A 21,543-nucleotide genomic window follows, 5' to 3' on the forward strand; every position below is an offset into this window, starting at 1 on the left:
CTCTATCCATCTTCTATCCGCCTCCCACTCTCTCCCTATTTATTTCAGAACCCCCTTCCCCTCCCCCTTTTCTGATGAAGGGTCTAGGCCCGAAACGTCAGCCTCTCTGCTCCTATGATGCTGCTTGGCCTGCTGTGTTCATCCAGCCCTGGACCTTGTTGTCTCGGATTCTCCAGCATCTGCAGTTCCTACTATCCCTGTTAATCTCCCTCACTCTCCACTGTCCCCTCTTTTCCCCCCACCGCTCCCCCGGTCTTCCTGAAGTTGTGGCCCAGCAGTATATCTCTTTCTCTACAGGAACAGGGTGCGGTGTGGCAGTGCTGAGGGTGACAATGAGATGCTCAATGATAGGATCCAGCTGTCGTTCCGAAACCAGGAGCTAGCCCCCAGCATTGCTCTGGGAGTTACAGTCTGGTTAAAGGGCTTGACTGCGCTGCCTGGAATCGAATCGGTGACTTTCAGCGGGAGCCGAGTGGAATGCAAAGCTCGACCAGATATGTCCCTGGACTCTCCAGCAGCAGGTGTCCTGGGTTGGCCAAAACAGGGGCTGAAATCCTGATTGTGTGCAGAGCCAAGAGCTGAAGGTAACTGTGACAGGGTGCCACAGTATCCCATAACCTGCTGGGAATGTGCCAGCGAATCAGCCCTGACACCCCCACCCCCAACACCCACCACCCCCCACCCCAGCCTAGGCATAGCTCCTGCCCCCTGCAACCCAACCCCTTTCCCATCCCAGCCTAGGCATAACCCCTACCTCCTGCATCTCCACACCCCCCATCCCAGCCTAGGCATACCCCTTGCCCCCATCCCACCACCCCCAAACTTCCAGAACCTTAACCCCCCCACCCCCACCCCCTGCTGCACTATGCGACAAACTAACACCATCCACAGAAAGTGGAGCTGGGAACTGGGTGGTCACACAGGAGGTGGGATTTTAATTTAAAAGTTGAAGAGAGCCGGAGGTTTTCCGTGAGAATTCCTGAGAACGGGGCTCAGGCAGCTTCTGCCTGCGATTGCTGAGAGATTAGGGATGGGAGGCAGGACAGAGGAGGTGGTCTGGATGAGGATTTAGACCAAGCTGATGGACTCTGAAGGAGATCTCACTGTCACCGTGAGCTTTCTGCCTGTCTTCCCGGTCTCTGGCTGATTCAGGCTGATCCCAGTTTCCCTCCTGGAAGAGTTATTGCTATTCAGATCACGCACTCCCCTCTCACAAGCACCGTGACGGTGACCTCTCTCTCCCAACAGCACCACCACCACCCCCACCCCTGCCTGTCAAACAGCCTTGACCTCAGAATGGAGCTTGACAGTCAAACTAGCAACTGCAGGACATTACTGAGCAAACCTGCAGCTTTAGGAATGGAGAGAGACTAGGAGAGTCTCAACATTCACAAATCCCCAAATCCAACTCGGACACGGGGTTTCGGTTTCCACGAGTGTAGCTGAGGGACTGATTGATGGTGGGGGAGTGGGGGAGAAGATGTATAGAAGGAACGTTACTGTCTCTAACCCCGTGCTGTCCCTGTCCCAAGAGTGTTTGATGAGGGACACAGTGTAGATGGAGCTTTACTCTTTATCTAACCTTGTGTTGTTCCTGTGCCTGACAGCATTGCTGGGTTTTGAGTATTTGACCTGATGTTAATGGTCGTAACCCTGGTATAAATATGTCACATACCAGCCTTTGACAAGTAAGCACATTGACAGTGTTGCTGGGAAATGGAGGTGGCTCCTGCTGTGATTCATCACCAGCTGGCTGTGAAGATTAGCAGAGATCTTTACGGAGCTCAGTCTACGTCACAGCAATAACTGTCATGACAGTTCCACTTGTCAGGGATTAAACTGGCTTCAGGCAGCATCAGTAGGCCCGATCATACAGCCAGGCTGAAGTGTCGGAGCTCCCTGCATCCCACCAAACCCACTATTGGCAATGCAGCTTCATTAGGATAGGTACAGCACCTTCTCACTGGCCCCAGCTCTCTCCCTCTAAGCCAGGATACATTTTGACCAAGTTTATTGTAAGGATAGTGCAGGTATAAGGGCAAAATGGCAGTCTTTATGCTCATTTAAGGGCATTTAAATGGTCATTGGATAAACATATGGATGGTTAATGAATAGTGTAGGTTAGATAGGCTTCAGATTGGTTTCACACGTCGGTGCAACATCAAGGGCCGAAGGGCCTGTACTGTGCTGTAATGTTCTGTGTTCTATTTAGGGCCTACACTGACAGGATCAGCTGAATGTGTGCTGCAATGATCCTGTGCTATCTCCTTAGGTGGATCGCTGTCACATTGTGTTTAAGAGAGTCGATGTGTTGAAGCATCTCACAATCGCGAACTTTGCTGAAGGCACTATATAAATGCAAGTTGTGCTATTTTTGGTGAAGTCCATATTAAAGTTAATGAGAAATGAAAGCCTCGCTAACCCTAGAGCTGAGCACAGACCAGGCCCTGACATCCGGGCGTGTCACTGGTCATTACAGAACTCTTCTCACATTTGCCCTTCATTTCTCACTTGTCTCTGTGGTCACTCAGGCCTGGTTCCCACTGCTCCAGTCTCTGCTGACAACCCACCCAGAGCCCAGTCTGCCACAATGTAGGGCTGGCCTCAAAAGGTATCACACATAAATCCACCAGTATAGGTGGAATCTGGGAGATAGGTTACAAAGGCAAGATACCTGTTGAGTATATCGGAGTAAGACAGTGAGCTAATGGAGGGGTTTCAGATGATCAAAAAATGTGGTAGCTTAAAAAAAAACCACACTTCCCCTCTCCTGACCAAGCCCAGATCAAGATGTTCCAATCTTACAAATCAAGCAAAGGCCAGGCTGATGTGCCCAGCGGTAATCAGAACATGTATGGAACTGTACAAGCAACACAGCCTGCCACAGGTGCAGGGGACACTCAGACTGGTGTCTATGGGTCAGGGCAGTAGTTATTTCTGGCGAGCTATTTACTAAATTTCTGAAATTGACAAGGTTGAGAAACTCACGTTTCAGCTGCAACTCCAGCAGAATATCAGGAATTTCCTCTGACAAATGCTGCTGTTGGTCCAGATTACCACTATCGCTGACTGTACAATCCACAAGGTGTTGTTTCAGTGTCACACTGGAAATATCAGACAGCGTTTGATCTGAGCACTGTACAATAAGGTCATTGATAGAACAATGCGTGATTGAACCAGGCCTGGTTCAGAGTCACCTTGAGAACTTGGCAGCCAAACGGTCAAAAAGTGATTGTTTCAGCAAAGATTAGCAGTTAACAGTTTAAACTTGCAATAAACAGAGGGAGATGTAAATAGGAACGGATGAAGAACACTCACAGCTGACAGATAGCAGCAACTATCCACCCACCAGCAAATCACCTCACCCACTGGCACTGAATGCCAACAAGTTGGAACAGAGTGACAGATTTCTCCACCTCGTTCAGAGGTGCCAGTTCACTGGGCAGTGCCCTTTGGCAATTCACCACAGCCCAGATAGAGGTACAAGATTCTCTCAGGGAACATGGGCATCACTGGCAAAGCTGAGATTTGTTGCCCATTCTGTATAGCCCATGAACTGATTGTCCTCAGAAAGTGCCTGGGGAGCCAAATCAGAGACACCATATGAAGAGGTACGTGTAGGCCAGACCAGGTAAGGACAGCAGACTTCCTTCCCTACAGAGGGAGAGTGAACCAGATGGGTTCTTACAACAATGATAACTTTAATCTCTCCAGTGATGTTGACCATGGTATTCCAGTTTTCTTTTCTTGATTTCATTTAAGAAATGTGTCACTGGGTAGACCAGCCTCTGACCTGCCCTTGTAGACACTGTTTATGTTGGCAAGTCCATTTGAATTTCTGGTCAAATGAAAACTCCCAGGGTATTGAGCGAGGGAGTCAATGATGATAATGCCATTGAACATCAAGGGGCAGTGGTTAGATTGTCAATTATTGGAAGTGGTCAATGCCTGGCATTCGTATGGCATGAATGTTACTTTCAGCCAAAGCCTGGATATTGTCCAGATCTTGTTGCATGTGAACATGGACTGCTTCAGTATAAGGAATTGAAAATGGTGCTAAACATTGTGCAATCATTGGTGAACATCCCCACTTCTGACCTTATGATGGAGGGAAGGTCATTGATGAAGCAGCTGGAGATGGTTGGGCCGAGGACACTACCCTGAGGAACGCCTGGAGCTGAGATGACTGACCCCCAACAACCATGAGTTTGCTCCTAATACCCACTGACTGGTTTTGCTAGGGCTCCATGATGCCACATTCAGTCAAATGTGACCTTGATATCAAGAACAGCCTCTCACCTCACCCCCACCCCTCACACCACCCACACGATGGCCCAGTTCAGCGACATTGTCATGATGTCACTACCTCCCTTGAACCATGACAACGTGACGTTGTTATATTGCCTTCAACACAAAGATTAAAAAAGGTAAACATTACGAATGGTTTTGTTAAATCAACTCTGCCTTGTTCCAAGCTCCTATTTCTGTCTGATTACATCTGACGTTGAGATATTGTAAAACCTGTGATCCTGAATCACAGGAACATAATCTTCATTCTAATTTGACTCCATTACACAGTCAAACAGCTAGCCAATCAGCATGTCCTGGTCACAGATTTTTAGATGGATGAATTCATTTTCAGCAAGTGGGCAACATTGGTAACATTGCCAGGTACAGCCAGTGCTGAGCTGTCCTTTTAGAATTACTGATGGTGTGGAGTCTGGGATCAGAACGGTAGATTTCCTTCCTTTAATGGAAATGAGGGACCAGTTTTGTTTTTAAAACAATCCAGCAGCCTCAATGTCACATTCAGATTCACAGAGCTGCACAGCATGGAAACAGATCTTTCAGTCCAACTTGTCGATGCCAACCAGATATCCTAAAATCTAGCCCCATTTGCCAGCATTTGGCCCATATTCCTCTACCCTTCCTATTCATAGACCCATCCAGATGCCTTTTAAAAGTGCTGAAACTATACCAGCCTCCACCACTTCCTCTTGCAGCTCATTCCATACACGCACCACCCTCTGAAAAAGATGCACTTAGATCCCTTCTAGCTTTAAACCTATGCCCTCTGGTTTGGGATTCCCAACCCTAGAGAAAAGACATTGTCTATTTACTCTATCAATGCCCCTCATGATTTTAGAAATTTCTAAAGTCACCCTTCAGCCTCCAATGCTCCAGGGAAAATAGTCCCAGACTATTCAGCCTCTCCCTGCAGTTTAAACCCTTCAACCCTGGCAACATCTTTGTCAATCTTTTCTGAACCCTTTCTAGTTTCACAACATTCTTCCTATAGCAGGAAGACCAGAATTGAACACAGTATTTCATCGATGTTCTGTACAGCTGCAAAATGACCTTCTAACACCTATACTTCATGCACTGACCAATAAAGGCAAGCATACCAAATGCCTTCTTCACTATCCTGTCTACCTGTGACTCCACTTTCTTCATGGAGATCCTTTTCATTTCCAGTTATCTGAACCATTCAGAAGCTGGGAATACTGCAGCGAGTAACTTCCCTCCTGACTCAACAAAGCCTGTCCACTATCTACAAGGCACAAGCCAGGAGTGTGATGGAATACTCCCCACTTGCCTGGATGGGGGCAGCCCCAACAACACTCAAGAAGCTTGACACTATCCAGGACAAAGCAGCCGCTTGATTGGCACCACATCCACAAACATCCCACTCCCTCCACCCACTGATGCTCAGTAGCAGCAGTGTGTACTATCTACAAGATGCGCTGCAGAAATTCACCAAAGATCCTCAGGCAGCACCTTCCAAATCCATGACTACTTCCATTTGGAAGGACAAGGGCAGCAGATCATGGGAACACCACCCCCTGCAAGTTCCCCTCTAAGCCACTCACCATCCTGACTTGGAACTATATCGCTGTTCCTTCACTGTCACTGGCGCAAAATTCCCTCCCCAAGGGCATCATGGGTCTACTACAGCACATGGACTACAGCAGTTCATGAAGGCAGCTCATCACCACCTTCAAGGACAACTAGGACAGACAACAAATGATGGACCAGCTCTCATCACATGAGATAATATAGAGAAACAAACTCATTCTCAAACTGTTTCAGTGTAATTTTTTGAAGCTACAATTCCCTGACATGTTATTGAAGGTCTGCTCAGTCATGTGTGTTCGTGACCAAATTCTCCGATTAAATGCTGCATTGTGACAGCGGAGGAGAACAAGTCCCTGGATATCAACACACAGGTGAATGGCCTCAAGCGTGTTCTGCCATTCAGCAAGATAGTGGCTGATCTGTAAACTTCACATTCGCAGCTTTCAATAACTCACCTCCTGTCTCTCCTCCAATTGTGATTTTATTGAAATAATTGCTCAGAAAGATGGTAACAACACTCTTGGTCTCCAATTTGAGGGGGTTGGATTGGTGGGGGGGGGGGGGGGGTGGGGGGGGGGGGGCAGCGGGAAGGGGATGGTGGGAAGCTGGCTCTGCTCAAATCTTTGACATCACCAGTTGGTGGCACAATGTTTACTCATTGTCCACCGTGGTGGTTAATTTCCCCCAACTCCTGACCCAAAGTCAGCTTGTTTCGATGTCACATTCTGCCAAAGGGGTAAGAATTAGTCTCTTGGGCAACGTTGGGATAAGAGTATTGACCAGTAAGAGTTCTGTCTAGTGAGGCAGGAAGTTGAGTTCAAGCCCTGCTCCAATCACCTGAGTTCATTGTTGGGCTGATGCTCTCAGGGCACTGATGAGGGGATGTGTTCTCCTGTACATGGACCAGTTAAACAAGGATAACATGTACTCATTTGCATACATATGACAATAAAGCTAATTCTAATTCTGAGTGAAGTGGGTTATCTCAGTACAACAGGACCTTGATCAGATGGCCCAATGGGCCGAGGAGTGGCAGATGGAGTTTAATTTAGATAAATGTGAGGTGCTGCATTTTGGAAAGGCAAATCAGGACAGGACTTATACACTTAATGGTAAGGTCCTGGGAAGGGTTGCTGAACGGAGGCCTTGGAGTGCAGGTTCACAGCTCCTTGAAAGTGGAGTCTCAGATAGGACAGAGAAGACAGCGCGTGGTACGCTTGCCTTTATTGGTCAGTGCATTCAGTATAGAAGTTGGGAGGTCATTTTGCAGCTGTACGGGCACTGATTAGGCCACTTTTGGAATACTGCATTCAATTCTGGTCTCCCTGCTATAGGAAGGATGTTAAGAAACTAGAAAGGGTTCAGAAAAGATTTACAAGGATGTTGCCAGGGTTGGAGGGTTTGAGCTATAGGGAGAGGCTGAATAAGTTGGGACTATTTCCCCTGGAGCATCAGAGGCTGAGGGGTGACATTAGAGGTTTATAAAAATCATGACAGGCATGAATACGGTAAATAGACAAGGTCTTTCCCTGGGGCAGGGGGCATGTCTAACTAGAGGCTATAGGTTTAAAGGAGAGGGGAGAAAGATTTAAAAGCAACTTGAGGGGTAACTTTTTCCACAGAGTGGTGGGTGTATGAACAAGCTGCCAGGGAAAGTGGTAGATGCAGGTAAAGTTACAATATTTAGGCAGGTTCATTGATAGGAAAGGTTTAGATGGATACAGACCAAATAGGACTAGATTCATTTGAGATAGCTGGCAGGTGCAGACAATTTGGAGCAAAGGGTCTGTTTCCATGCTGTACATCTGTATGACTCAAGCAGATGCATCGAATCCAAATATTTGAGGGAGAGCAGGGAATTTTCCTTGGTATCGTCACTAATACTTCTTCCCAGCCAAGAAATCAGATTGTCTAGTCATTGTCATGGTGCTGTTTGTGGAATCTTGCTGTGTATAAAGCTGGCTGCTGGGTTTCCTACCTTACACTGTGATGACACTTGAACCAGTATCTCACTGGCTGTAGGATATCCTGCAGTTATAAAAGGTCCTCATGTAAGTTATTTCAGAAGGTCTGGGTAGTGTCCCTGCCTCTGTGGCAGGAGCTCTGGGTTCAAGTCTTGAAGGTCAAGGAAGTAGAAATAGACCATTCAGCCTATCATACTGCTGTAATAAGATCATGGCTGATCAAATAACTCTCAACTCCATTTTCCTGCCTTTTCCCCACATCCCTTCATTCCTTCACTGATTAATGGGTACTTTTGGAACATGGTCAAGCAGATCAAGCAACAGTTCCAAATCCTTCCAAAATACAGTGGCAGATGGTCAACCAGGAGAGATTGTCTCCAGCACAGGGCTGACTATCGATGTTGAGTCTTTGACATCAGGTTCCACAGCTCCAAGTGGGAAAGGTTCATGTTGTCACAGTAACTCCCAACTCCTTGTTGACTGGAAAGCCAATGTGGATCAGATTAGTGCCCAACAGGGTTGGGGTCCGATCCCCATTCTGGCCAGCACTGGGTGATTTGAGAGCTGCCTCCTCACTCCATCCATGACGGAGAGACTATGGGTCAGCCCTGCCCTTGAGCGGACATCACCACTGAGTGAAATGCCAGCTGAAAGCCGAACCTCTTTACAAATGAATATGGGGCAGATTCTGGACCTTCTGTGAAATGCAGTATTCATTAACAGTATTGGGATGGCCCTTGAGGCCACATTACTGCTCAATGTCCTAAATAAACAAAGACTGATGAGGGTCCGTTCCAGAGAGACAGGAGAATTTAAAGAGGAATAAGGAATCACAAAAATTCACCAAAAATGTTGCACCTCTGTCTTACACAGAAAGAGACCAGGAGCAGCAGCAGGCCATTTGGTCCTTTGTGCCTGCTTCCTGATTCATTATGATTATGGCTAATTGTCCAACTCAGGAGGTGATGGTCCAGTGCTATTAACTCAATGCTATTAATCCAGAGACCCAGGTAATGATCTGAGGACCTGGGTTTGAATCCTGCCACTGCAGATGGCATTAATTGTTTAATGGTGACCATGAAGCTGTTGTTGTAAAAGCCCATCTGGTGTACTAGTGTCCTTTAGGGAAGGAAATCTGCCACCCTTACCTGGTCTGGCCTACATGTGACTCCAGACCACAGCAACCTGGTTGATTTTTAAACTGCCCTCTTGTCAATTAGGGATGAGCAATAAATGATGGTCTAGACAATGATGACCATGTCTAATGAATGAAAAAAATGGTCTCTAGAACATAGAACATAGAACATTACAGCGCAGTACAGGCCCTTCGGCCCTCAATGTTGCGCCGACCTGTGAAACCAATCTGAAGCCCATCTAACCTAAACTATTCCATTATCATCCATATGTTTATCCAATGACCATTTAAATGCCCTTAAAGTGGGCGAGTCTACTATTTTTGCAGGCAGGGCATTCCACGCATTCTCCCATACCCCAAGAACTACATCTAATTCCTTCTTTAAAAACACATTCATGTGTTGGCTTCAACTGCTTTGTGGCATAAAATTCCACAGGCTCAATATTTTTCTGCTTTGTACCAGGATTCAGTACCCAGGCACCTTTGTATCCAATATGTGCTGCAAGTAGTGACTTGTAAACTTTTCACATGAGTACATGTGACAATAAATCTAATTCAATTCAATTCATCTCAGTTCTAACAGAACAACACATTATCCTTAGACTGTGACCCCGGTTCTGGACTCCCCAGTCATTAGGAACATCTTTGTGCTTAACCTGTCCAGTCCTGTTATAGGTTTTTGAGATTTCCCCTCCTCTGTGTAAATTCCAAGTGAATATAATCCTAACTGATCCAGTCTCTCTTCATACATCGGCCCTGCCATCCCAGGAATCAGTCTGGGAAACCTTTGCTGCCCTCCTTCTATAGTACAAACATCCTTCCTCAGATAAGGAGGCCAAAACTGCATACAAATTCCAGGTATGGTCTCACCAAGGCCCTGTAAAATTGTAGCAAGACATTCCTACTCCTGTACTCAAATGCTTTCACTATGAAGGTCAACATACCATTTACCTTCCTCACTGCCTGCTGCACAAGGACACCCAGGTCTCATTGCACACACTCCCCCACTTTACCCGTCTATCAATCATTCAGATGAAATTGGCCTTCCTATTTTTGGTCCCAAAGTGGATAACCTCACATTGATCCACATCATACTGCACCTACCTTGCATTTACCCACTCACACAGCCTCCAAATCACACTGAAGCAAAAACAGAAGTAGCTGGAAAATCTCAGCAGGTCTGGCAGCATCTAAGAAAAAAAATCAGTTAACATTTCGGGTCCGGTGACCCTTCCTCAGAACTCCGAACCCTCAGAATGCTGAAGCATCTCTGCTTCCTCCTCACAGCTCACCCTCCCACCCAGCTTTGTATCATCTGCAAACGTGGAGGTATTACTTGTAGTTCCAATGTCTAAATTATTAGTAAGTAGTTTGAATAGCTGGGGTCCTAGCACTGAGCCCTGCTGTATCCCATGACTCACTGCCTGCCCCTCAGAAAATGACCCATTTTTATTCCTTTTCTTAGTTTGCTATCCATCAGCCAGCTCTCTAGCCATCTCAATACACTAACACCTCCCAATGCCATGCACTTTCATTTAAGGAGGCAGATTACCACCACCTTGTCCAGGGCAATTAAGGATATGCAATAAATACTAGTCCAGCCAGCAATGCCCTCATGACATGAATGAGTAAATACCTGGGGTTTGTTACCCAAGTGGCCAGCACATTGACCTTTGGACATCGCACACGCAAGCACTGGAGGTAATTCTGGTGATGTTTGACAGTTGCTGGGGGGTATATTCGGGGATTTTTCAGATAATCCAGTATCCCATTTCCTGTTCACACTGATTCATGATGAGTCAGCATCAAAGGAAAATTGACAAAACAAAGAATCAGCACACAGGAGGAGACAGTTCAGCCAATTGAGGCTGTACTGGCTTCAAAATGTTTCTAGTCTACTCTCCTCACCGCCCCCACACCCACCTTCCACTTGATCTATATCATTATAGTGAATGTCACATCCATCCACTGTCCAAGTGTGAGGGTCCCTGCCCCAGTTACCCTCTCAGTAGGTTCCACACGAACTGGCCACTTCAGGATGAAACAATTATTCTTCAAATCCCTCCTAATCCTGCAAATCTTCACTCTGCAAAGGGGAATGAGCCCTTTGGATCCTCTGTCTGAGGACCTCAGAATTATATCCACTCCCTCAAGTCTCGCTCAGCCTCCTCTGTTACCATGGGGACTACGTAACAGAAATCCCCCCGACCAGCAACATCCTCACAAATCCTCTCCAGCACAAATAACGTGGTTTCAAATGGATGGGATTGGGATAGATCCCAGACAATGTCATTCCAACAGCATACTCACCACCACCATTTTTGTAACACAGGTAGGGAAATCGCCAAACGTTACCCAGTCCCACAGCAAACCCTACACAGGACATGATGAAATCCATCTGTCGTGTCCATGTCTCTCGCTCCGACACCGGATCTTTGACACAACCGTTTGTGACAACGAGAGGAGTCAATACAGATTTATCTTCCTGACCAGACTCGGGGTCACCAGCCAGTTCAGTGTTTTCGCTTTCAGGGGCACGGGGACAGCCAATTCCACCTGAAAATAAAACAGGCACAAGACAACAACAGACAGGCATTATTCCAGCACCAGTCACAAAACCACCATCTTTTAAAGTGTTTACACACAGTAAAGGTACTATCCAAAAAGGTACTTACCCTTAAATGTAGGAAAAAGCAGTCAAATTATACAAACGAAAACTCCATGGGTGGCACTCCCCGAGCACTGACCCTTGCTGAACGCGCGCACCACCCCACCCCCTCCCCCTGCCCCTCCCCCTCCCGTGACATTTACAATGGGCCTGCAGAGAGAGGGGATGGTGGGGTCATTGAGCCAGTTATTGAACATCCCTGGCCATTGTTCTGGGGAACCTGCGTTCCAATCTCTTCATTGCAGACCGCAGCATTTGAAGTCAGTGGCGATCTGAAAATAAAAGCTAACCTAATAGTGACCATGTTGTTACAAATAATCCCATCTGCCAAATGCCCTTTTAGGGAAGGAAACTGCCATCCTTACCTGGGTCTGGCCTACATGTGACTCCAGACCCACAGCAATGTAGCTGACTCTTAGTCCCACTCTAGGTAATACCAAGATCCCATTAATGAACAAAACTAAATTCCGTTCTGCAATGGTGATTTAACTGGGCTAAAGATCTGTGAAACAGAGCTCAAATCCCAATTTGACACGCTTGGAAATTTGAATTCTGTTTTAAAAGAATCTGGAAATAGCAATCTGGTCTCAGACCAAGTGACCATGAATATCATTCTGCAAAGATGGTGAGAATTAGTCAGTTTGGACAGGATATAAAAAGCAAAGAATTAAAGATTATTAATGAGGGGAAACAGAGTACAAGAGAAAGTCAGTCAAAAGTATAAAGTCAGGAAACGTTTGCCAGATATTTAAACAAAAACAAACAGCTAATGAAGTAGATGACAGTCCTATAGAAAAGGAGTCTGGGGAATTAGTAATGTAGGGTAAAGGAGATGGCAAATGAATTGAACAGACATGTTGCATCAGTCTTCACTGGAGATGAAACAAACACCCCAAAATAACTGAAAGAGAGGGGGAGGAACTAAACAAAATTCCAATTACCAGGGAAGTAGTAAGCCATTGGAAACATGAGTTGAAAGTCCTCAGGTCCTGATGGATTTCATCTGAGGATCTTAAGTAGCTAGAGAGATAGTTAGTGCATTAGTTTTAAATCTTCCAAAAATACTCATTAGATTCAGGGAATATTCCTTTTATATTGGAAAATTGCTAACTTAACTCCCTTATTCAAACAGGGATAGAGGCAGAAAGCAGGAAACTATTAGCCAATTAGCATCACATCTATTCTTGTCGCAAAGTTAAAGTTATTATTAACGACATTATAACTGGGCACTTGGATAAGTTCAAAGGTAATCAGGCAGAGCCAACATGGTTTTGTCAAGGGGAAGTCATATTTAACGAATTTAGTGGAGTTATTTGTAGAAGCACCTTGTGCTGTAGATAAAGGAGAATCAGTGGGAGGTACTATATGTAGATTTCCAGAAGGCATTTCATATGGTGCCAGATCAAAAAGGTTTATGGTAGTGTCGGGTAAAGGTGATGTCATCTCAGGGTTGTGCCCCAAGAGGGTGAGTGTAAGAGAGAACAGTGCTGGCTTAATCTGAGGGTCACCATGCCTCAGACAAAGGGAGAGATTGAGGAGGGAGTGTCTCAGACTGGTACAGGAATTGCATCCATGCTGTTGACACTACAGTGTCACAAACTAACTGTCCAGCCAACTGAACTAACCGACTCCTTTGTGGTGTATGTTTGCTGATGACAAAGATAGGTAGGAAAGTGAGTTTTGGAGAGGCTACACAAAAAAAAGGATCCTGCAAAGGGACGTAGATACATTCATTGATTGGGCAAAGATGTGACAAATTGAGGAATGTGGAAAAGTGCACTATTGTCCATTTAGGCAGACAGAATTAAAAAAGCAGCAAATTATCCAAATGGGGAGAGGCTACAGAGGGATCTGGGTGTCCTAGTGCATGAACCAAGGTTAGTGTGCAAGTAATCAGGAAAGCTAATAGAATGTTATGGCTTGTGAGGGGAATTGAATGCAAAAGTAGGTTGTTATGCTTCAGTTATACAGGGCATTGGTGAGACAACTACAGTAGCGTGTAAGTATAGTGACCAGTCTTGCACAGAAGGACGTTAATGTATTGGAAGCTGATCAGAGAAAGTTTGCTAGACTAATAGCTGGAATGAGCAAGTTGCCTTGGAGAGACTAGGCCTGTATTGTAAGCATGGGCTGAATGGCTTCTTCTGTGCTATAACGTTGTGTATGCTTACATTTATGCCTTTTATGTAGAAACACATTCCAACACACAACACAGAAATATAATCAGACAAGAATTAACATTGATTGAAAGGAGCAGCTGGGAGGCCTAACAAAGGCTTAGTCAAAGAGGGAACTTGTAATAAAGGCCTTACAGGAAGAACAAGCAGAGGCTTGAGAAGGGAACTCCAGGTCTCAAGGCGCAGGCACTAAGCGGAATGAAGGAAGTGGAAGATACACAAGAGGAATGGTTTGGACGACATGTAGACAGATGAGACAATTGATGAATCTACCCAGTGGCCACTAAGTCTTGGACTCCCTAACCAGAGACAGGAGCAGGCCATTCAACCGCTCTCCATTAAGATGGAACCATAGGGAGTAAAGCAAACTGAGGAGTGGGTGATAACAGGCTGTATGTGATCAGCAAGTCCTGATCAGTTTAGTACAAGGAAACATCTCCATGGGAGAGCCATAGCAACCAAGAGGCTCCTCTTAGTTCCTGGTAGTTACCAGACAAATCTCAAGTCAGTCAAACCAAATCCAGCACAAACTAGCAGGAGCTACTGTCTGCCTCAAGCGACTGTACTTAATTAAAATCAAACTAGAACAGATTGTTCAGGCAGTGCCAAGATGAGAAACCATCCCACTCACACCAACTCCTGCAAAAACACAAATCAAATTAACTGGCTCCTGTTATCTGTGTTGCTAGGACAGCCATTTCATAATCAGGCCTTTAGAATATCCAGTGTATCCAATACTGCGGCCACTAGATTTACTCACTTTGAAAGATACAATTACTAGAAAAAAACTGGTTAGGAAATGGATGCAGTTGTTTCCATTTAGAAGGCAAAAAGACTGAATTAAATCCTGTTGCTCCTGACCAACCCAGTGCCAAAGCATCAAGAGCAGTCCTTGCTGCTCACACACCACATTCCAAAAATTGTCAGGTTGTCTTTTCTGTGTCACTTTCATCACATTCTCTCCTTCAATCAGCCTGAACCAAAAACTCAAGTTCTAGCTTAATACCAGTGACTAAAATGGCCAGATTCCATGGCTAGGCTGTGCACATGAACTAAAGTAGTCCCAGGGTCTCATGGGGATGATCAATGGATAATCAAAACCAGGGGCCTAAGACCTCTAAATGACTTCAAAAAGGGGGAAAAAAAGAGATCTTTTACATTCATATCAAGGTGTAGAGCTGGATGAACACATCAGGCCAAGCAGCATCAGAGGGGCAGGAAAGCTGACGTTTCGGGTCTAGACCCTTCTACATTTATATAGTGCTTTTCACCTTCAGAAATCTCACTATGCTTCCAGCCAATGGAGTATTACCACTGTTGTAACATGGGAAATACAACAGCTGATTTGAGGTTAATAAGATCCCACAAACAGGATTGTGATACATGGCAAAAAAAAAAAAATCTGTTTTGTTACCCTAACAGAGGGATCAATTAGTCGGGACAACAGGAATAACTGCCCAGCTTTTCCAAAGTAATCCGACAGAAACTAAATTCAACAGAAAAGGAACACAGAGCCTTACTGTAACATCTCATCCAAAACACAGCAACTCCCTCAGCACTCGCACCACCCCCACCCCAATAAACAGCTTCATCTGAGAGAGATAGTAGGAACTGCAGATGCTGGAGAATCTGAGATAATAAGGTGTAGAGCTGGATGAACACAGCAGGCCAAGCAGCATCAGAGGGGCAGGAAGGCTGACGTTTCGGGCCTAGACCCTTCTTCAGAAATGGGGGAGGGGAAGGGGATTCTGAAATAAATAGGGAGGTGGATAGAAGATGGATATAGGAGAAGATAGGTGGAGAGGAGACGGACAGGTCAAAGAGGCGGGGATGGAGCCAGTAAAGGTGAGTGTAGGTGAGGAGGTGTGGAGGAGATAGGTCAGTCCAGGGAGGATGGACAGGTCAAGGGGGCGGGATGAGGTTAGCAGGTAGGAGATGGGGTTGGGGCTTGAGGTGGGAGGAGGAGATAGGTGGGAGGAAGGACAGGTTAAGGAGGCAGGGACGAGCTGGGCTGGTTTTGGGATGCGGTAGGGGGAGGGGAGATTTTGAAGCTTGTGAAGTCCACATTGATACCAATGGGCTGCAGGGTTCCCAAGCGAAATAGGAGGTGCTGTTCCTGCAGCCTTCGAAGGTTGATTCAGGTTGATTGTCAGATTCTCTGGGGTTTCTCTGTCATCCCACAGGGAGCTGCCCCCAAACCATCGGCAGGGCACGGGCTCCCCAGCCCCGGGGGGGGGCACACACCAGCTCCCCAGAGAATTCCCGTGGGGGTGGGGGATCACTGCCCAGGGTCACCTTTTTGGGGGGGTGGCCTGTGGGTGTTCGGGGTCACAATGAGGGGTATTCACTCTGGGTGGGGGGAAAATCACACAGGGAGTGGTCGCGGTATGGAAGTGAGCTGTCTGACAGTGCATGATGTGGGAGTCGCAGACCACCTCACCCATACATTGGGCTGAATGGCCTCATCCTCCTCTTTCAGATAGATGAGATGAAGTGACCCAGGTGCAGTATAAATCAGGAAGAGAAAGTACACTGCAGTGTAGGTCATATGAACCGAGCTGACGTCCCAGTCACTTTTGTAATATCCCAGAGGGTAGCTACTGCAGGGAAAGGCATAATGTCACTGAATAAATTCCCCTCAGCCTCTTTCTGCTCACCAATCTCACAGGCAGTGTCTCAGCGAAGCAATTTGATTCAAACCATTATAGATCAAGAGATTTCAGAGCTCTCTCACAGCCAGAGACACGCAAACATATTCACACAGGCACCCACACACAGAGAGACTTCTGCACCGAGAGGCACACACACACATTTATATACAGAGGCACAAATACCAAGAGAGACACAGACGCAGACATATTTATACAGGCACACGGATACTCCCACACAGCCACACTGCAGCACATTTGCAGGTAGTTTGAAGGAGGGAGGGGACAAAGGTCAGGCTGCAGTAGGAACAAGGAGCTCGATTGTCTCAGTATGGAGCAAGCAGCCATTGTGCTGGTCCTGAAGGTCAGGGAAGGATTGTATTGCAAACCTCATTCACTCAGAGCATTGAGAATGACGCCATAGACTCCCCGCTGCGAGCTGTTTCAGAATTAAACAGCTGCTCAGTTACGTTTCATTTCCAAAAATATTTCAAATCAGGACAATGATTCTGCTGGGATCGGAAGTCCTGGTGACTCTCGGATCACTTCTTTTCGCCTCCTCTCTCCGTGCTTTCCTTCTCTCTGCCCCTGTTTCACTCCCTCCTTCCCTCCCTCTACATTTTTCTTCCCCCCCCCCCCTCACTGCCTGAGAGTTATGCCTCACTGTTTCTCTCCCTCTCCATTTCTCTCGGTTTTACATCCTTTTCCCACTCCCCCTACCCCTAACCCTAACCCCCGCCCCCGTCTGTTTCTGTGAATGAAACTATCAGAATGATGATCTTCAGAGTGGTCTGTTCGTACGCTAGCGTTACTGTATCGAGTACCTCTGCAGTATTCCTTATTTAATTCAGGATTCAATGGGACGGTGGGGACAGGGACAGGTGACAAATCAGGATTAGGTTGAAGCAGTCTGTGTCTCAAACAGTAAACGGTCAGGACAGCGCACGCAATCATCATTACACAGATTCTAAATCTCTACCGAATATTCGTGTCCTTAGAGTAATGCTGCTCAATATTTTGGTCACTTTTCTGTATCTCTTTTTCTCCTTTTGTCACTTTCTGCCCCCGTTCATTCTTTACTCAGTCTCTTCTGCCTGATTCTCTCCAAATCTCTTTCCCTCCTCCTCTCAATATTGAAACAAAAAGGTTTCCTTGTCTTTTTTCTAAAAAAAAGGGGTGGGATTGCTGTAAGAAATAATAGAGCATTTCTGACAGAATTGGCTAGGAGTATTTCCTAGTCAGTGTGTCTCCGTCCTGCGGTGCATGTGTGAACAAAGACATTGAAATAGTTCCTTGTTTCTCGGAAGTGTAACAGCACTGAGGCGCTTCAATCGAGATGAGCCAGAGCCCGTCTCTATTCAGCTATTCTCCGAGCTGCTGTTATCACAGGAATTCCCCGACAGATGCAATGCCATATTGTGAATATTGAGCACGCACGGTCTATTGGGAGGTTGTTGCTAGAATCCGCAGAGGCTTTAACCAGACCGTGATTCCCTCAGTGATGTCGCTGCCCCTTCCTATCGACGCCGTCAGGGATGGGAGATTCAGTGGGCAGAGATGATATGTTCTGATTATCATTACAAATAGTTCGGGAGCAGAGTGAGGACGGTTATAGTAGCGAGGGAGAGAGAACGAGCGAGGGGCCGAAGGAGACAGAAGATAAAGGCAAAAGCCTGAATAAAAGCAAAAATCAGTCTAGCAGTGAGAGAGAAAACACTGCAACACACACAGCAGAACACGTCAGTCCACTGACGTCTCCAATGGGGAATGTCACTTTGAGAATTAAAATGCTGTGGATGTGCTGGAATGTCCACTGCAGAGTGGCGGAGAGCCGGGACCTCGACAATCCTCCGTGCTCAGCTCCTGATCTCAGGGGAAGCAGCGAGCACACTCCTGGGTGGTCAAATAATACAAAGAAAGCAAGGCTAACATCATTGTTAGCCCCACACTTCCATCGGGAGAAGGAGAGCACTGTGAAGGAAGCAAGTTTCCATTGTCCCCAAACACTCCTGGGACAGGGACAGCACGGGGTTAGATACAGAGTAAAGCTCCTTCTATACTGTCTTTCCCCACCCACCACCCCGCGCAAACACTCCCAGGCCAGGGATAGCACGGGGTTAGACACAGCTGCTTGGCCTGCTGTGTTCATCCAGCCCTGCACCTTGTTGTCTCGGATTCTCCAGCATCTGCAGTTCCTACTATCTCTACATTCTTTGTTTTTTTTTGATGGGGTCAGTCAATGTGACCATTATTGAAGAAGAGAGTAAGGGATTAACCAGGAAACTACAGACCAGTCACTCAAATCTTGGTTATGGGGAAATTTTGGAAGCAATTCGGAGGGACAGAATTAATATGCATTTGGAGGCACCAACATTAAACAACATCAGCATGGTTTTGTTAGGGAGTGGTCATTTCTGACCAACTGGATTAATTTTTCACCCAGGTAACCTGACAGCAATGTATCTGATGTAGTCTCCTTGGAGATCAGCAAGGCTTTTGATAAGGAGCCACATGGGAGGCTGACAGCAAAGTATTGAGTCCATGGGATGGAAGGAAATTTAGCTAATTGGATTCAGAATTGGCTGGATGGCAGGAAGTGGGGGTGATGGTGGAGTGCTGTTTATCTGACGAGGATAGTGTGACCAGTGGAATTCTGCAGGGATCAGTATTGAGACTGTAACTGTTTACAAACATTAATGGAGAAACAAAGTGAATGTACTAGTGCCAAATTTGCAGATGACAAAAAAAAAGGTGGAAAGGCAGGTTATGAGGAGGATGCAAACAGCTTAGAGGTATTGTTAGGTTAAAGGAAGTGGGTAATGGAGTTTAATGTGGGAAAATTGAAGCTGTTCATTTTGGAAGGCAGAACAAAAGAATGAGTATTATTGAAATGAGGAAAACTACAGGAAGCTGCAACACAAAGGGACTCAGGGGAACATGTACATGAAACACAGAAAGCTAGCACACAGGTACAGCAGGTAATCAGGTAATCAGGAAGGCTAATGCAACGTCAGCCTTTATTTCAAGGGGATTGGAGTATAAGAGTAGGGATGTCTTACTGCAACTGTACAAGGTGCTGGGGAGACCACATCTGGAGCACAGTGAGCAGTTTTGGTTCCCTTAATTAAGGAAAGGTAGCACTTCATTAGAGGCAGTTCACAGAAGGTTCACTAGGATGATCCCCGAGATGGAGGGATTGCCTTATGAGCAAAGGTTAAACAGGTTGGACTCTACTCACTGGGGTTTAGAAGAATGTGAGGTGATCTCATTGAAACGGCTCAGATTCTTAAGGGGCTTGACAGAGTAAATGCTGAGAGGATGTTTCCCTCATGGGAGAGTCTAGGACCAGAGGGTATAGTCTTAGGATAAAGGGGTGCTAATTGAAGACTGAGATGGAGGAATTTCCTTCGAGGGTTGACGGTCATTGAACTCCTTGTCACAGCTGTGGGGGCAGAGTCCTTGTGTATATTTAAGGTTGAGATCGATAGATTCTTCATCAGTCATGGAAATCAGGGATTGTGGAGAAAGGGTAGGATAGTATATTAAAGAATGTTGGATCAGCCATGATCACATTGATAGGCAGAGTGCAGAGCAGACTCAAGAGGCTGAACAGCCTACTCCTGTTGCTATTTAAGAAATATGGGTGTTCTTTCTGGCTGGACATCTATGTCCAGTGGAATTTCACAGGGGTCAGTTATTTGTGGTCTGTATTTAAACTTGAATGTAGGAGGTTTGATCAGTGTGTTTTGTGTTTGGGAATGAAAATTCTGTTCCAAAGGGTCGCTGGACCCACAACGTGAATTCCAATTTCTCTCCACAGATGCTGCCAGACCTAAGATTTTCCAGCATTTTCTGTTTTCATTTCTGATTTACAGCAGATGCAGTTCCTTCGGTTTGAAGTGATGTTTGATCCATATAAAATGTTGGTCAGGCCACAGCTCGAGTATTGTGTGCAGTTCTGGAATCCACATTACAGGAGGGATGCAATAGCACTGGAGAGGGTACAGAGAAGATTTACCAGGATGTTATCTTGGGGCTGGACAGTTCCATAGAAATATAGAACATAGGAACAGTAGAGGCCATTTGGCTCTTCAAGTCTGCTCCACCATTCAGGTAGAAAAAAAGATTGGACAGACTGGCGTTAGAGGAGACTGATGGGCAACATGACAGATGTATAAAACTGAGGGACACAGGCAGGAAGAAACATATCCCCTTGGTGGAAGGATCAATGACCAGGGAAGGTTTTGGTTTAAGAATTAAGGGGCAGGAGGTTTAAAGGAGATGTATGGGTGATAGGAATCTGGAACTCACTGCCTGTAAAGTGTGGGAGAGGCAGAAACCCCCTATATTTAAGAGGGGTAGTAGGAACTGCAGATGCTGGAGAATCCGAGACAACAAGGTGCAGGGCTGGATGAACACAGCAGGCCAAGCAGCATCATAGGAGCAGAGAGGCTGACGTTTCGGGCCTAGACCCTTCATCAGAAAAGGGGGAGGGGAAGGGGGTTCCGAAATAAATAGGGAGAGAGTGGGAGGCGGATAGAAGAGGGATAGAGGAGAGGAAACAAACAGGTCGAAGAGGCGGGGATGGAGCCAGTAAAGGGGAGTGGAGGTGGGGAGTTAGGAAGGGGATAGGTCAGTCTAGGGAGGACGGACAGGTCAAGGGGGTGGGATGAGGTTGGTCGGTAGGAGATGGAGGTGCAGCTTGAGGTGGGAGGAGGGGATAGGTGGGAGGAAGATGAGCTGGACTGGTTTTGGGATGCGGTAGGGGGAGGGGAGATTTTGAAACTTGTGAAATCCACATTGATACCATTGGGCTGCAGGGTTCCCAAGCGGAATATGAGTTGCTGTTCCTGCAACCTTCGGGTGGCATCGTTGTGGCACTGCAGGAAGCCCAGGATGGACATGTCGTCTGAGGAATGGGAGGGGGAGTTGAAATGGTTCGCAACTGGGAGGTGCAGTTGTTTATTGCAAACCGAGCATAGGTGTTCTGCAAAGCGGTCCCCGAGTCTCCGCTTGGTTTCCCCGATGTAGAGGAAGCCACACCGGGGACAGCGGATGCAGTATACCACATTGGCAGATGTGCAGGTGAACATCT

The 21,543-nt window shown here is 46.4% G+C and overlaps 1 protein-coding gene across 1 annotated transcript in view; it reads right to left on the bottom strand.

The window, feature by feature from the left end:
• The window catches only part of LOC109925525 (sodium- and chloride-dependent creatine transporter 1-like), a 72,122-nt gene that overhangs the window by 45,122 nt on the left and 5,457 nt on the right, over positions 1-21,543 (bottom strand). Inside the window, exon 2 of the mRNA XM_048606653.1 lies at positions 11,266-11,511. Within this exon, the coding sequence (XP_048462610.1) occupies positions 11,266-11,511 (246 nt within the window). The remainder of the gene's footprint in view (positions 1-11,265; positions 11,512-21,543) is intronic.

The sequence above is a fragment of the Rhincodon typus genome, chromosome 16 (assembly GCF_021869965.1).
Source record: "Rhincodon typus isolate 14 chromosome 16, sRhiTyp1.1, whole genome shotgun sequence".
Classification (NCBI taxonomy): Eukaryota; Metazoa; Chordata; class Chondrichthyes; order Orectolobiformes; family Rhincodontidae; genus Rhincodon; species Rhincodon typus.